The 13,675-nt window shown below is 31.4% G+C and overlaps 4 protein-coding genes across 8 annotated transcripts in view; 2 read left to right on the plus strand and 2 right to left on the minus strand.

Annotated features, from left to right (window-relative positions):
* Positions 1-3,484, plus strand: part of LOC141528987 (uncharacterized) — a 3,777-nt gene extending 293 nt beyond the window's left edge. Inside the window, exons 1-3 of the mRNA XM_074245300.1 lie at positions 1-2,836; positions 2,926-3,040; positions 3,149-3,484. The exon at positions 1-2,836 is cut by the window's left edge and continues 293 nt beyond it. Coding sequence (XP_074101401.1) covers positions 1-2,836; positions 2,926-3,040; positions 3,149-3,330 — 3,133 coding nt within the window. The 3' untranslated portion in view covers positions 3,331-3,484. The remainder of the gene's footprint in view (positions 2,837-2,925; positions 3,041-3,148) is intronic.
* Positions 3,485-3,619: 135 nt separating this feature from the next.
* Pasi2 (Protein pasi2) lies at positions 3,620-5,363 on the minus strand. 2 transcript variants are annotated; one of them, XM_074245329.1, is made up of 5 exons: positions 5,339-5,363; positions 4,848-5,051; positions 4,562-4,691; positions 4,159-4,490; positions 3,620-4,069 (listed from the first exon to the last, which is right to left on the minus strand). In XM_074245329.1, the coding sequence occupies exons 2-5, from the start codon at positions 5,043-5,045 to the stop codon at positions 3,968-3,970; spliced, it is 762 nt and encodes a 253-aa protein (XP_074101430.1). In that variant the 5' UTR covers positions 5,046-5,051; positions 5,339-5,363; the 3' UTR covers positions 3,620-3,967. The 2 variants fall into 2 exon arrangements, with proteins under 2 accessions (XP_074101430.1, XP_074101428.1); XM_074245327.1 differs by lacking the exon at positions 5,339-5,363 and adding an exon at positions 5,248-5,332.
* Positions 5,364-5,474: 111 nt separating this feature from the next.
* LOC141528989 (tRNA pseudouridine(38/39) synthase) lies at positions 5,475-12,650 on the plus strand. 4 transcript variants are annotated; one of them, XM_074245303.1, is made up of 8 exons: positions 5,475-5,653; positions 5,719-5,837; positions 5,916-6,478; positions 6,551-6,842; positions 6,913-7,052; positions 7,126-8,725; positions 8,830-8,899; positions 9,010-9,412. In XM_074245303.1, exons 1-6 carry the CDS (start codon positions 5,576-5,578, stop codon positions 7,200-7,202), a joined length of 1,269 nt encoding a protein of 422 aa, XP_074101404.1. In that variant the 5' UTR covers positions 5,475-5,575; the 3' UTR covers positions 7,203-8,725; positions 8,830-8,899; positions 9,010-9,412. The 4 variants fall into 4 exon arrangements, with proteins under 4 accessions (XP_074101404.1, XP_074101403.1, XP_074101402.1 ...); XM_074245302.1 differs by lacking the exons at positions 5,475-5,653; positions 5,719-5,837; positions 5,916-6,478; positions 6,551-6,842; positions 6,913-7,052 and adding exons at positions 9,554-10,876; positions 10,948-12,109; positions 12,176-12,650 and having other exon boundaries at positions 7,203-8,734; positions 9,010-9,488; XM_074245301.1 differs by lacking the exons at positions 5,475-5,653; positions 5,719-5,837; positions 5,916-6,478; positions 6,551-6,842; positions 6,913-7,052 and adding exons at positions 9,554-10,876; positions 10,948-12,109; positions 12,176-12,650 and having other exon boundaries at positions 7,203-8,725; positions 9,010-9,488.
* On the minus strand, positions 12,522-13,652 carry LOC141529001 (zinc finger CCHC-type and RNA-binding motif-containing protein 1). Its single transcript, XM_074245330.1, has 3 exons — positions 13,411-13,652; positions 13,201-13,310; positions 12,522-13,145 (listed from the first exon to the last, which is right to left on the minus strand). The coding sequence occupies exons 1-3, from the start codon at positions 13,523-13,525 to the stop codon at positions 12,639-12,641; spliced, it is 732 nt and encodes a 243-aa protein (XP_074101431.1). The 5' UTR covers positions 13,526-13,652; the 3' UTR covers positions 12,522-12,638.
* Positions 13,653-13,675: the final 23 nt, after the last annotated feature.

Here is a 13,675-nt window from a genome sequence, read left to right on the forward strand (position 1 = left end):
CGTCAAAGTCTACGGCCTGGCAAGTAATCAGTACAAGTTACTAACTATTTTTCCCACCGTAGATCTGGTCCAGGAGCTGGTGCACTCTGACAAAGGCAACTACGTAGCGACTCTTGAATCCAAAAGCTCCAGAGACGGTGCTACTGTCAACAATTTCGTGCGTGTCTACATTAACTGGGAGATGACAGGTAATCAAAACCAAGCTATGCGTGCAAGGATTGCAGGACGAGTTACTCCGAGTCTCAACAGGACGCTGAATAGCCTGGAGATGATCGAGCTGCCGCTGAACGGGCAGCCAACTAAAATAGCCTGCTGTCAGACAACGGGAAATCTCCTGGTGGTGATGGAGGACGAGGCTGTCATTCACGAGCTCAAAGTTGAAACCCAGCAGACTTCAAAGCATAAATTCTTGGATTTTGAAGTAAGACCTTGGTCAATTAGATTCACTTTCAGCCCAACACACGTCGAATTCGCCGAGGAATTTATTTCTGTTATGAATTCCTGGTATTTTATGCTGATACGTCTGACTAACAGATTCCATGACGACAATTTCATTTCCAGCGACCGAATTGACAAAATAAACATAAACAACTCCAAAAAAAAATATTCTTATCCTTTAAAAGAAGCGAGTGTTATTAATAACAATAACAATTGCAGCGAAGAATCAAAATTAACAACTCGAGTTGACTTTAACAAGTCAATTATTAACGAACGCGAGTACATCGACTGGGACCAGCTGGTGCTCAATGAATCTCAGGAAACTCAACGAATAAAAGCCCTGGGAATAGTCAAAGAAGATAACAATTTAAACATCTGCTTTCCTTCGGTCAAGTCTGATCTCTCTCAAAGTCATTATTTTTTAGATCCTCCGGTAATTCAGGCGACGGAGATTACCGCTGTAGTGACAACGAGATCTTACGAAGACAGCTGGTCTGAGAACTACATTATCGAGTATTTGCTGAGGCTGAAGATAACCGAAGTAGCACCAGTTCAAGATGGTAATGAATATTTCACCTGTTCGATACTGAAACCTTCGTACAAACGCCAGAAAACATCGATAAGTAGTTTTAAAAAGTCTTTGTTAAGATCTACCAAGTACAATATCTTTAACGGGGTAACCTGTCTAGTTTGCACGACCCAGGAAGGCTATCTTTACAATTTTCTACCTAATTCTAGTGAAGAAATATTTTTTGACGGTAATTGTCAGATTTATCCTTTTACAGCCCCAGTTATTCACGTAGCACTGGAAAATACTGCGCTACATGCGTTAACTGAAGCCGGGCTTGAGTCTTACACTCTGAGAATCCAATATCTGAAAAGCAAAGAGCCTCCCCTTTACGACACTCCGGTTTCTTTAATAGGACTCAGACCTTTTTTGGGAGTAAAGAAACTTCTTCACGCATCAAGATGCCTCGTTTTATTAGCAAATGACGAGGATACCTGGACATTTTATTCTTTGAATTTACCGACTGCTGAAGATGTCTACCAGGACATCTTAACTGCGGCAAACAATCATAAAACTAGTCCAAGTACTTACAAACATTTATTGGCAGAAGCTAATACTGTATTAAAAATTTCTAAAGAGATGATCTACTATACGTCAGACGCAGCGTTCTTCAGCAGCATCAACGACATGTCAAAGAGCCACTTGGACAATTTATACCGACAGTCTTGCGCGCTGCTGGCTGATTTTTACATGACATCAGAGTCGCCGATGGATTGGGGATTGAGTTCTTGGTACTACGAAGTTGCGGGACTGAAAGCTCACGATGTTATAGCGAGGAAAGACATCCAAAGAGCGCCTGGCATAGTCACCTTTGTTTCAGAGAGCTTGTTGAACCTACAATCGGGTGCTGAAGCTGACACTTTGTTCCAGGAGCACAATATCGTCGAGATTTTGGTAAAAGCTGAGAAAAGTGATCTATTAAAATTGATTTTAGCGAGTCCAGTTTTAAGAGAGTACGCGACAGACAAGCTGATCAATGTGATATCCAACTGGGAAGCAGATGACATGACTTGGTTAGCCCTGGTGCTACTTTACACCCAAGCAGGTCGGATCCATCAGGCAGAGCGTGCTCTCGAACCAATTAGTGATAAATTTATCGCTGAAAAAAGTCTTTCAAACTGGTCCTGGCTGTTTGACGTCGTTAGCGCGAAGAAGAGCAACGCAATGCCGACTTTTTCAGAGTTTGCTGGAACGCTGATGAGATTGAAGCTCAGAGTATTTGCACAAGTGCTGAGTAAAATTATAGAACGTGGAGCTGTCACTCTGGACCAGATGATTCAGATCTTCTTAGGATATTTACCGTCGAGAGTAGGCAGAGACGGAAGAATTGCAGGAAACGCATTGCAACTTTGTCTTGAAACTTATCTCCAAAGTTATTACGAGAATTTTCAATGTGAAAAAATCGACTTGGCGATTGTAGAAGCCTTCAAAATATTGGTGAGATCTTATTTGGCAGAATTAACCCAAAATGGAGCTAAAGTTTGTACCAATGACACCCAGGTGCTATTTGGTAGCTTCAGGCCACGGTTTTTGGACAATCCGTTGATTTATGAAAAGGGAAAGATCAAGAGTAAGGAAAGAACCGCGAGGATCTCGGAGGAATTTAATGAAAGTTTTAAGGAAAGTATTAGACTAGAAGTTGTCAAGCTCCAGGCATTGCTGGCCAGTGGAAGCCTTCCTGAAGAGTGTTATCAAGAGATTCAACATTTTCTAGAGACTCAGAAAATTGAGGGAAGCTTGTCATTTAAAATTCTCTGCGTTAGAGACACTGGACAAGAAATTCAATTACTTGCTGATGAGTGTCCTCAAGTGCTGCTGGATTACGCCAAAGTAGGATTTTTTATTTAGCTATTTATAGTTATTTTTATTTTTATATTTATCGATTTTTTTTTTTTTTTTTTTTTTTCCCTCTTTTAAAGGATAAATATACTCAAGAGTCTGATTGGAAGCACTTTATACAATTTTTATTGAAGAAAATAATGGATAATCAAAATAATAAAAATATTTACTGTATTTATGATGATTTAATAAGAGGTAAGTTTGATATTTTATCAAATAAAGAATTTTTATTCAACTTAACATTTATATTTTAATGAAAAAAATTTTTTTTTACGAGTTTTAATAAATTATTAAAATTTTCAGACACGGCAATTTATATCGCACAAACAATGTCAATGAGTGGATTGAAGCGTATATTACCTAACGATAGTCTACATATATTACAACAGTATATTGATACAAGTAACCAGGTGGTACACGCAGATTATATTAAAACAATGATTATTGGTACTGGACAGCACCTACTATGCAATATTAATTTTTAAATTAATATTTTTTTCTGTGATTAATAAATTTTAAAAAAATTTTATCAAATTATTAAGTAAAAAAAAAAATCTTTAATAGAAATTTATAATATTTATTAATTACTTGTAATTTATCTAAAGTTACTGAGTTTAATAAAGTTTAACGTGAAACATATTTAACCATTAAAAATATTTCATTGTCGCCAGTCAATTACATTATCTATATATATATATATATATATATATATATATATATATATATATATCAATTATAATTTGAATTCAATTCAAACGTACAACTAAATATAATAATAAAAATAAAATATAGTAAAAATACTTAGAAATATCAATAGCAAATTGGACGGATTTTTTTTTTTTTTTTTTTTTTTTAAAACTTGTATACGTAAATTTGTACAAGCGTCATTATTATCTACAATAATTTTAATTTGAATAAAGGCACTCAATAATTTATCAAAATGAACACGTGCTATTATTCTTTTGATCCTTAATAATAATAATAATTATCTACTAATAAAATAGATATTGGACGGCTTCGTGATTGGAGTCACTATTTTGTCGTAGATTTTTAATTTAAAATTTGATGACAGCATTTAATACCGTTTTGTAAAATTAATCATTATTATTACTTTAAAAAGTATTAATTAACGGGCATTGTAGATACAGTACTATGCGGTGTAGTTGGACGCGAACCAGCTATTGAATGTGTTGTTGATGCATTCAATGATTGCATGGTTCCAATCTGTAATAAGTTAATTATTTATTTATTAGCTAAATGATTAAACAAATTAATAATAAATTGATGAATGAAAAAAAAAAAAAAAAAATTACTCGTAAATGCGCTAAATCCTCAAGACGCGTCAAGTCAGACAGCTCGATGTACAGAGTGTAAACAGTTAACCATCCGTAGATCGAGTAGCAGAGGAAGAGTAACCAGAGCAAGCAGATCATGATATTGTAGGCGAATATCATGTCGTTTACGATGCAGAAAAATAAGTAAGCAAACACACGGAATACTGTGAACGCTGCGAAACAATAAAGCCAAGGGACCATTCGCTTTTCATACTCCTTTCTCAGTGCATTGATCAGGATCGCTGATGTTACTAGTAATATTATACTTCCGAGTAGAGAAAACAATGCAGCGACTATCAGGGCGTTTCGTACTGTTGGATTTAATTATTTATTAATTTAATGTTGTAGTTAATTATTAATAGTTATTGTTTTAAATATTTACTGTGTGGATTTCCAACGTAGACGAATTCGTATGAAATAATATAATATCCATAATGTTTTGTTCCTGGAACTGCTTCATGTAGACAGTAAACGTCAAATATCGATGTTGCTATTGTAAAAATAGCTAGTAGCTGTAATTAATAAATTTATTAGTAATATATATATATATATATATATATATATATATATATATATATATATATATATATATTTTTTTTTTTCATAATTATTCAGGTTTTGTTATAAAAATGAAAAACAATTAAAATAATATTTTTAATACTACTCACTAAACTAAAAACAGCAGTTAACATCGCAGTGCGTTGAATATCAAGAATATAAGGTCTAGTTAAAATAGGCCTCTGATACCAAGGAATTTTGACACTTTTAACAGACCGTGATGAACGCAAATTAGCACTGCTGCGTGTTGTTACATGAGAATAAATCGATGGTGTACCCATACTCGGTGATTTTTTTCCGTAATTCATTTTCACCTGAAAAGTACAATCCAAATATCAGTATGAATTAATAATCACTGAACATAAGCTTGTTAATAAATGGCTTAATCATTAGATTAACGCCATGTAAACAATGGCACGCCCTGTCAAATTAATTTATAAAAAATGATAAATAAACTAAGAGTGAAAGTAATTAATTAAAAAAAAAAAAAAAAAAAATTAAAAAACTGACTAATTTTTTATTTTTTTATAATCTAATCAGGTGATAAAGAAATAATTTAACACTTGTTATTTATTATGATGGATTAGTAATGCAGACACACCTAAAGTAACATGCAATCATGTAAATTGAATCATTGAGGCCATTTTAATTGTTTTTTGAATAGCTCGCCAGGTGGCGTTAATTTTTTGACAGCGCCATCATTGTTTTTTTTTTTTTTTTAATTTTTTTTTTTATTCAAATTAGTTACAAAAAGAGTTATTTATTTATTTTTATAATTAACTAATTTTTTATTGTAAATTATTTTCTTAATAAATACAATTATTAATTTTTATAAAATATGGAGGAAGTAATTGTAGCAAAAAGCAGAAATAAAAATTTATCCTCTAGAAAAGAGCTTGAATTGCTGGATAAACAAGTAGGTTATAAATTATTTTACTTTTATAAGAATAATTTTTAATAATTACTAATTATTTATTTCAGGAACTTATAGATAGAATTTTACAACTAGAAGCTCACACAGTGCAATTAAAAAATATAATAAAAAAATCAGATGGAGTTAAATATGACAAAAAACAAGGAAAAGTTTTTGATTTTAATCAGTAGGTTTATTTTTATTGTCAGTTAAGGTAACAATACAATCAACAGTTGTTTTTTTATGATGATATATTTATTTTTAGGTGTCACAAAAGACATATTTTATTAAAATTTTATTATCTCGGTTGGAACTACTCGGGCTTTGTTGAGCAGGAAGACACAGTCAACACTATAGAGCATCAAATATTCAACGCTCTGAAAAGAAGTTGTCTGATTGAGCAACGAGAGACGTGCAATTATCATCGATGTGGTCGAACGGACAAGGGAGTCAGTGCTTACTCCCAAGTTATTTCTTTGGACGTACGTAGCAGGCTGGAGCCCGAAAATCAGGCTAATTTAAAAGAAGAGCTGTCGTACTGCAAAATATTAAATAGGATTCTTTCTAAAGATATCAGATGTACTGCCTGGGCACCAGTTACCGATAATTACTCCGCGAGATTTGACTGTAAAACACGTACTTACAGGTATTATTTTCCGAGAGGTAATTTAGATATTAAAGCGATGAATAAAGCTGCTGGATACCTGGTAGGTCTTCACGATTTTAGAAATGTCTGTAAAATGGATGTTGCCAATGGTGTTGTTACTTTTGATCGTATTATTATTGATGCTAAGATCGTAGAAAATAATGAATATCATAAACAGAGTGGTAAATATTTTTTTTAATTATTAATTAATAATTGGTGAATATTTTTTTTTATAAATTTGTTAATTATTTTAGGGTACGACATGTGTCAATTGATTATAGAAAGCAAGGCTTTTCTTTGGCATCAAATAAGATGTATCATGGGAATTATGTTGCTAGTAGGCCAGAAAAAAGAGGAGCCAGATATTTTTAATTATTTATTTGATATTGAAAAATGTCCGCGTAAACCTCAATATAATTTAGCACATGAATTGCCGCTTAATTTATTTTACTGCCATTACGACGACGTCAAATGGTTTTATGATGAAATTGAAGTCGAATTTGTTATTAAAAATTTACAGGAAGATTGGACGCTCAATACTATAAAGTAAAATTTCAAATGATAGTTTTGATTTTAATTTTTATTCAGTTGAAAATTTAATAAAATATTTTTTCAGAGGAGAGATGATTAAAAGTATAATTGAAGATTTATCTTCTCATGTAGAAAATAAACAAGGATTTAATTATCAAAGTGACTGTCTGATTCAAGGAGTTCAAGCTAAAGTTTATTTGCCGTTGATGAAACGAATTACTTGCGGTAATTATTTATTTTGTATATTAATTCTTAATAATTAACTAATTTTAACAAATCTTTTTATATTTAATTTTAGAGAGTCTTGAAAACAGGATAAAACATTTTAAAAAAAAAAGAAGAATAGAAGTAAAACATTTATTAAAAAATACGTAAAAGTATGCAAATTTAAAATAATTATTTTTATAAAAATGAACTTTTGGATTGATGTAAAAATATTTTATTAAATAAGTAATAATAATAATAATAATAATAATAATAATAATAATAATAATAATAATAATAATAATAATATATAATAATAATTGGAATTTAATTTTAACTTTGTGTACTGTAGTTGGATTAGTGAGTCTTTGCGCTTCAGGTATTTTTGCTTTTTCTCATACATTTTCACACATTATATTCTAAAAAATTCTAAGAATTTTTCGAAAACCGGCAACATTGTATTAATTGCAAACTAATTAGTATACTAATACATCAAGTATTAAATTTGTAAGTGAAGGTTTATTGCTTTTGAGTTAAATATTTTATAAAATAAAATTTTTATTCAAATCAGTCAAAAATGTGGTCGTTACTGTATCAAAATAAAACACAAGAAGATGTCATGTACATACCGGTACACAGACAAAGTATTCAAATTGGGTCTCTTCCATCGTCTGATTTATGCATATCACTGAATTCATCAATAAGTAAACGCCATGCAAAAATAACTGTTAACCGAAACAACAACACCCCCAATAGGAATTCAGTATGTAGAATAACAGACCTCGGGTCGACAAATGGAACGTTTGTTATTCGAAAAAATATTATACAATTGACACCATTAGTTCCTTTTGATTTAAATTCAGGTGATAAAATAAGGTTTGGTCAATCAAATGGTATCTGGACTGCAAAATTTACTGAAATAAATATTTTAACGTGCGATGATCACAATGATAATAAAAAAAAAAAGAAGTTTGTAAGATTTATTGAAAAACTCGGTGGTAGAGTGTTTAGTGAATATAGTAGTGAATGTACACATTACTGTTCCATGTGCAATAGAGTAACACCTAAATTTGTGTTTGCAGTAATTAATAATCTGCCAATAACAGGAACTGACTATTGGGAAAAATTTCAAATTTCTGTTCAACGACATACTCCATTACCAAATATTGATGAATACATCACTGCAAATGATTGTCTTCCCAAAATATTTAAAAATGCTCCGTTGAATGTAATAATTGATAGAAAAAAATTATTCAATAAATTGAATTTTTTGTTTTTCTCTATCAGCCAACTTAATAAATTTGGATTTATAATTCAGGCTGCTGGTGGGCAGTTACAATTGTACCAAAAATTTATGTCTGAGCAAGATATTCTTCAGCCAGACATAATTATTGTAGACTGTTATCCGGATAGAAAAAATTTAAATGTACAATTAATCGAAGTAGAAAAAAAGGAATATAAATCACTAAAAAGAACTCTTCATAAAAAAAATATAAGAATGATTAGTTGTATAGAAATATTAGGTGCTATTTTTTACGGTTCATTAGAACAGTACTGCAATCCAATAGTAGGAGTTGAAAATTCACTACAAATTCCACGAAAAATACCGAAAAAACATGTTCATTTTAGTCAGGTATTATCTCAAGATGAAAATAATAATGTAACACCAGGAAATGTTGAAGACACACAACTAGGTAAGAAACGTAAGTTAAGAGAAAATAAAAGATGTAAACATTTTATTTAATTGAAAATAATCATTGACATTAATCGAAAATTTTTGTATCTTATTTGAATACAGGCGGGTGCAGGCGATTATGCCGGAGATACTGATAATCAAAGTATTTCAGTTAATTTATAATCCAATAAAGGTACGGTGACTTAATAAAATCATTCATTTTCTAAAAGTTAATTGTTTATAATATTTTAATCGATAAATGCTTGGTAGCAATAATTAATTGTAATGATTTTTTATTTTTAGATTCCAATCACATAAAAAAGGGATTAAAAATACCAGCAAGTCGAATTAGCATTTGAAATTATAAAAGAAGTTTGGAGAAATGAAAATCCCTAAAAAAAAAATTTATTAAACGAATCATCGTTTTTTTTTTTCTTTATTTTTTCCCCTATTTAGAAAAAAAAAAAAAAAAATATAAAATTATCCGCATACATACACTTCGAATGTACTGAGGAATCTTAGGAATTCGTGGATATATATATATATATATATAAATTGCATTACCCATGCGCGTTGCGCAGTAAATGAAAATGGCTTCTCAGGGTAAATAAATAATATTTTTAAGGATGTAAATAATGAAACAAAACTATTTATATTTTGTACAGAAATTATGATTTAATTTTTATAAATTACAAGTTGGCACTAATTTAATTATTATCAAATAAAAATTAATTATAAAATAACCATATGTTTTACATAAATCATAGTGTTAATACTAACCTGTAAGTGGTACCAAAATTTTTTATAAACATAAATAAATAAACATTTTTTTAATATTTGTTTTCAGTGTTGTGACAATTTTAAATTGGAATGATCAATTTTTCAATTAGTTGTGATTAATTTAATAATCATTATGTCAAAACGTTTTGGAAGAACCAATAGTTCTGAAAATGCCAAAAGACCAAAGCTGGATATATCAGTTAGCCAGACATCGCGAGAAACAAACCTCAATTACAGGACAAACCTTCCAATCACTAGTACTTCTAGTTCCTCGAGACCGTCGACGGTGGATATAGACTTGGACGAATGGGGCGAAGATCCTGAGGAAGATTTCCTTGAGAATCTTGACATGATAGTGTCTCAGGTGTCTCAAGATGTCAACACGTCAGTGATAAGTATTAATCCTTGTCAATTCAAATTTAACTCGGTTAAAACTAGCCAGCCAGCGTCGCGAATTAACTCGAACCCGCAGCCGTCGACGTCGAAATTAACCCAAGATTTCAGGTCACATCAGCCATCTCAAATTCTAGCCTCGTCGAAGAATTTTCGCGTTCCATTTTCGCAGACCCTCGGATCGTCTAGTAATTTAAAAACAATTGCAGAGACACCAACGTCTGATGAATTTCGGAATAATCTTCTGGTGAACAATCGGTTAAATTCAACCTTCCAAGCTAAAAATGTCATCGCTGATCCTGACGAGGAAAATCGCAAGAAACTTGAGAAGCTGGAGAGTGAAAATAAAAAGCTTCTTGATGATTTGAGGATAAAGGAGGGAGAGTCTATTTACTTGAGGAAGCAGCTGAATACTGCGCTGATCAAAACTAATCATCTGTCAGTGGAAAAAGAGTGTGCTCTTGAGCGACAGGCTAATCAGTACCAATTACAAATTAATGAACTAATTAAAAAAAATTCAGCGCTCACCACACAATTGGAGTTTAATAATCACGATATTATTAAAGTCGCTGACAAGCTAAAAAAAGTTTCTCGCGTTCAATCGCCTCAAAATAATCTTGTTAATATTTCGGCGAGGAAAAAGACAAACCAGGCGTCCCAGGCTTCTTTTTTATCAAAGAAAATTTATAATTTAAAGACTCATGTGGTTTTGTATCCGTTTGAAGAAATTCCTCCGACGATTTTCCAGTCATCGCTGCCAGAAAAGCCTATAGTTAATATTCAGATTGTAAACAGAAGTGGAAAATGCAATTTACCTATTTTAGAAGATGAAAAAACACTGAGGATTTTTGAAAATCCCCAGATTGTTAAGCCTATGGTTACAGTAATTGATAAAAAAAATTTAAATATTGAATTTTTGCATGTGGATGTCGCGAGGATTATTAAAGTTACTAACGAAGAAATAAATTCACAGGATGTTATTTTAATAATTAACAAGGTAATTATTATTATTATTTTCATTATTATTAAGACAATTTATTACAGAAAGAATTAAAAATTTTATTACAGATAGTGGCGACAACAAGAGAATTGTTATTGAATATTTTAATAGTCCTGGAATCAATAAAGTCAGCAATGAATAACGACGACATACGTGACATGAATAATGTGTATTTATCGGATTTTTACGACACCGATGTAGCTAACCACCAGACTTTGTGCGACGCTACTGGATGGCATGAAAAGGAACGCGGTATCGAAGCCCGAAGATGTCTAGGTTTACTCGTAACAATTTCCGAAAAATCAACTTACCTTTCAGGATACATTGCAGGTGCAAGTCAGCTAAATACTCAGAAGCAAGATTTCATCAAGCAGATGACCAGATATATGGATTGGTCACAGCGAAAGCACGAGTACGAAATTTTGGAGCTCTTCAATGAGCTGGCCATAGCGATACACTTTGTCAGACGTTCTCACCAGTTTACCGGTGTAATTTGCGGAATCGCCAAATTAATTTACAATGTACAGTCAACAGTTGGAATTACTCATGAAAGAGCTTTAAATTTAGCTGGAAATATCTTCAAGGAATTGATTTTTAGTCACCCGTTGCTCAAGTCGCTCATCGCAATGACTGAAATGATGAAAAGCTTTAACCAGAGCGAATTTTTTATCAGCCGACTCATCAAGTACAACCAGAGCAATGAGATGCAACTTTTCAACGACATCAATAGCTTTAATGATGATGACTGCGTCTTGGAAATTTATTTGAAACAATTACGCAGTTTCACGCTTACAAACGTCAATAAAGTTAATCTAATGTACGAGCTGGTCGGGTTTGCCGACGTTGCTCTGAAAATTGGACACCTGAAATTGCCCAAGGAAAAAAATTCCAGCAACCGATGCTGCAAAGCGCTTTATGAATTTATTATTCAAAATTTACACCGATGCGCTACTATTGACACAAATGAGTTGAAAGAAGAGTTCATCAGAAATGAAATGAATAATTTTAATAGTTTGAGCTGTTGGAAAGGAAAAATTGAGGATTACTATTGGATGAAATTTAAAAATAAATTTTTTAATCTCCTTAAAATAGGGATCAGGTTCCTGACATTCGTTGCGTACTGGGATATCGAATTTTTTGTAAACTCTCCGGAGGATATCGATATTTCAATTTTTTTATTCATGGAAAATATTGTTAAGGTCAATGGTTTTGTTCTGAGTAAAATTGATAGTAAGTATTTACATGATATTAATCGGTAATTTGTTAATAAATTAATTAAATTGATAATTATTTCAGTTGAAGCATTGGAACTGATGAAATCAAAATTTTCATTCGATAAAGACGAAACGTGTAAACTAGAACCGGAGACGCCAGAGTGCAAGCAATTATTTTCTGTAAAAAATATTTTTATTGATGAGCCAGCTTCTGCTAATGATAATAAAAATATATCATTTGATAAAAAAGATAATTATGAAAGAACGCTGGAAATGTTTAAATCCTCTCTACAATTATAAAACAAAATAGTATTCTAAAGTTATCCCAAGTATTTCAATTTGAACAATTTTTTATTGTTAATGTCTATAAGTAATTAATTTATTTACAGTGATTTATTGAGTATGAAAATTTTCCTAGTGCCTTAATATTTTTTTTTAATTGTAATTCATTATTATTTATTAATTTAAAATTCAGTACAAATGTTTTATACTAAATTTAATATTTACAATCAACAAGCATAAATAATTATTTATTAATAAAAATCCTAATCACTCAATTCCTCCTCTTCATCACTGAAGTAATTATTTTTTTTAATTCTCTTCAACTTTGGCTTAACTTGACTCTCTTTTTCAGGGTCATCATTGTTGTACTCACCTGTTGCTACCTTATACTGATATTTCTCGAGCTCAATTTGCTCTTGCTCATGTCTGATAGCCGCGCTCAAGCTCTCGAGATCCGGCTCTTCTTTGTAATCATTAAAATTATAAATATCTTTAGGAGATCTCGCTGGTCTCGAATGTGACTCATCGTCTTTGTCAGACTCGTAGTATTCCGAACTGTTGGTCAAGGAATCTTTATTTTTTTTGCATTTAATCTTCTTGGGAGGAGGTTCTCTAGCTCCCAAAGTATTTTGCTGACACGAATAAGACAGATGACCGGATTCTCCACACTCCCAACACTTGGATTTGTCTGGGTAATCACGACGTCTGATAAACTCTGTGCTGCGACCATTGTCGACCGCTATGGAGCACTTTATAGTACGTCCTCCGATCTGTAAATAATTTTTTATTAATAAATTAGTTAGAATGTATTTATAAAATAATTACCTGAGTGTTGTTTAAATTTTTAGCGCAATTGGTAGCATTTTCACGGTTGAGAAACAATACAAACGCTACTCCTTTGCTGCGACGCGATATTTTATCTTTGACAACTGTTACTCTAAAGAAAAAATAAATAAATCATTAATAATAATTTTGTGTGAATAATTATTGAGAAATTTGAGTTAAAAAAAAAAAAAAAAAAAAAAAAAAAAACTTCTTTAACAATTTTACCATGGGACTCTAAAAGTTGGTGGATGTCATTGTTGGTCAGTAAAAATGGCAGATTAGATATATAAACTGTTGATTTACTAGGTGCTAATCCGCCACTCATTATTAATTCGAGATCTAAATAATTTTCTTGAATATTTTTTAGTTACACTGATTTATAAAAAACAAATAAATGTAAACAAATGATTCTAACCTCACAGAAGTCATGTCAAACTAAAATATCAAATCGAAGTAAACTATTTTAATTAAATAG

Source organism: Cotesia typhae, unplaced genomic scaffold, assembly GCF_013202065.1.
Source record: "Cotesia typhae breed Kobodo isofemale line unplaced genomic scaffold, CoteBio_Ctyphae contig_44, whole genome shotgun sequence".
Taxonomy (NCBI): domain Eukaryota; kingdom Metazoa; phylum Arthropoda; class Insecta; order Hymenoptera; family Braconidae; genus Cotesia; species Cotesia typhae.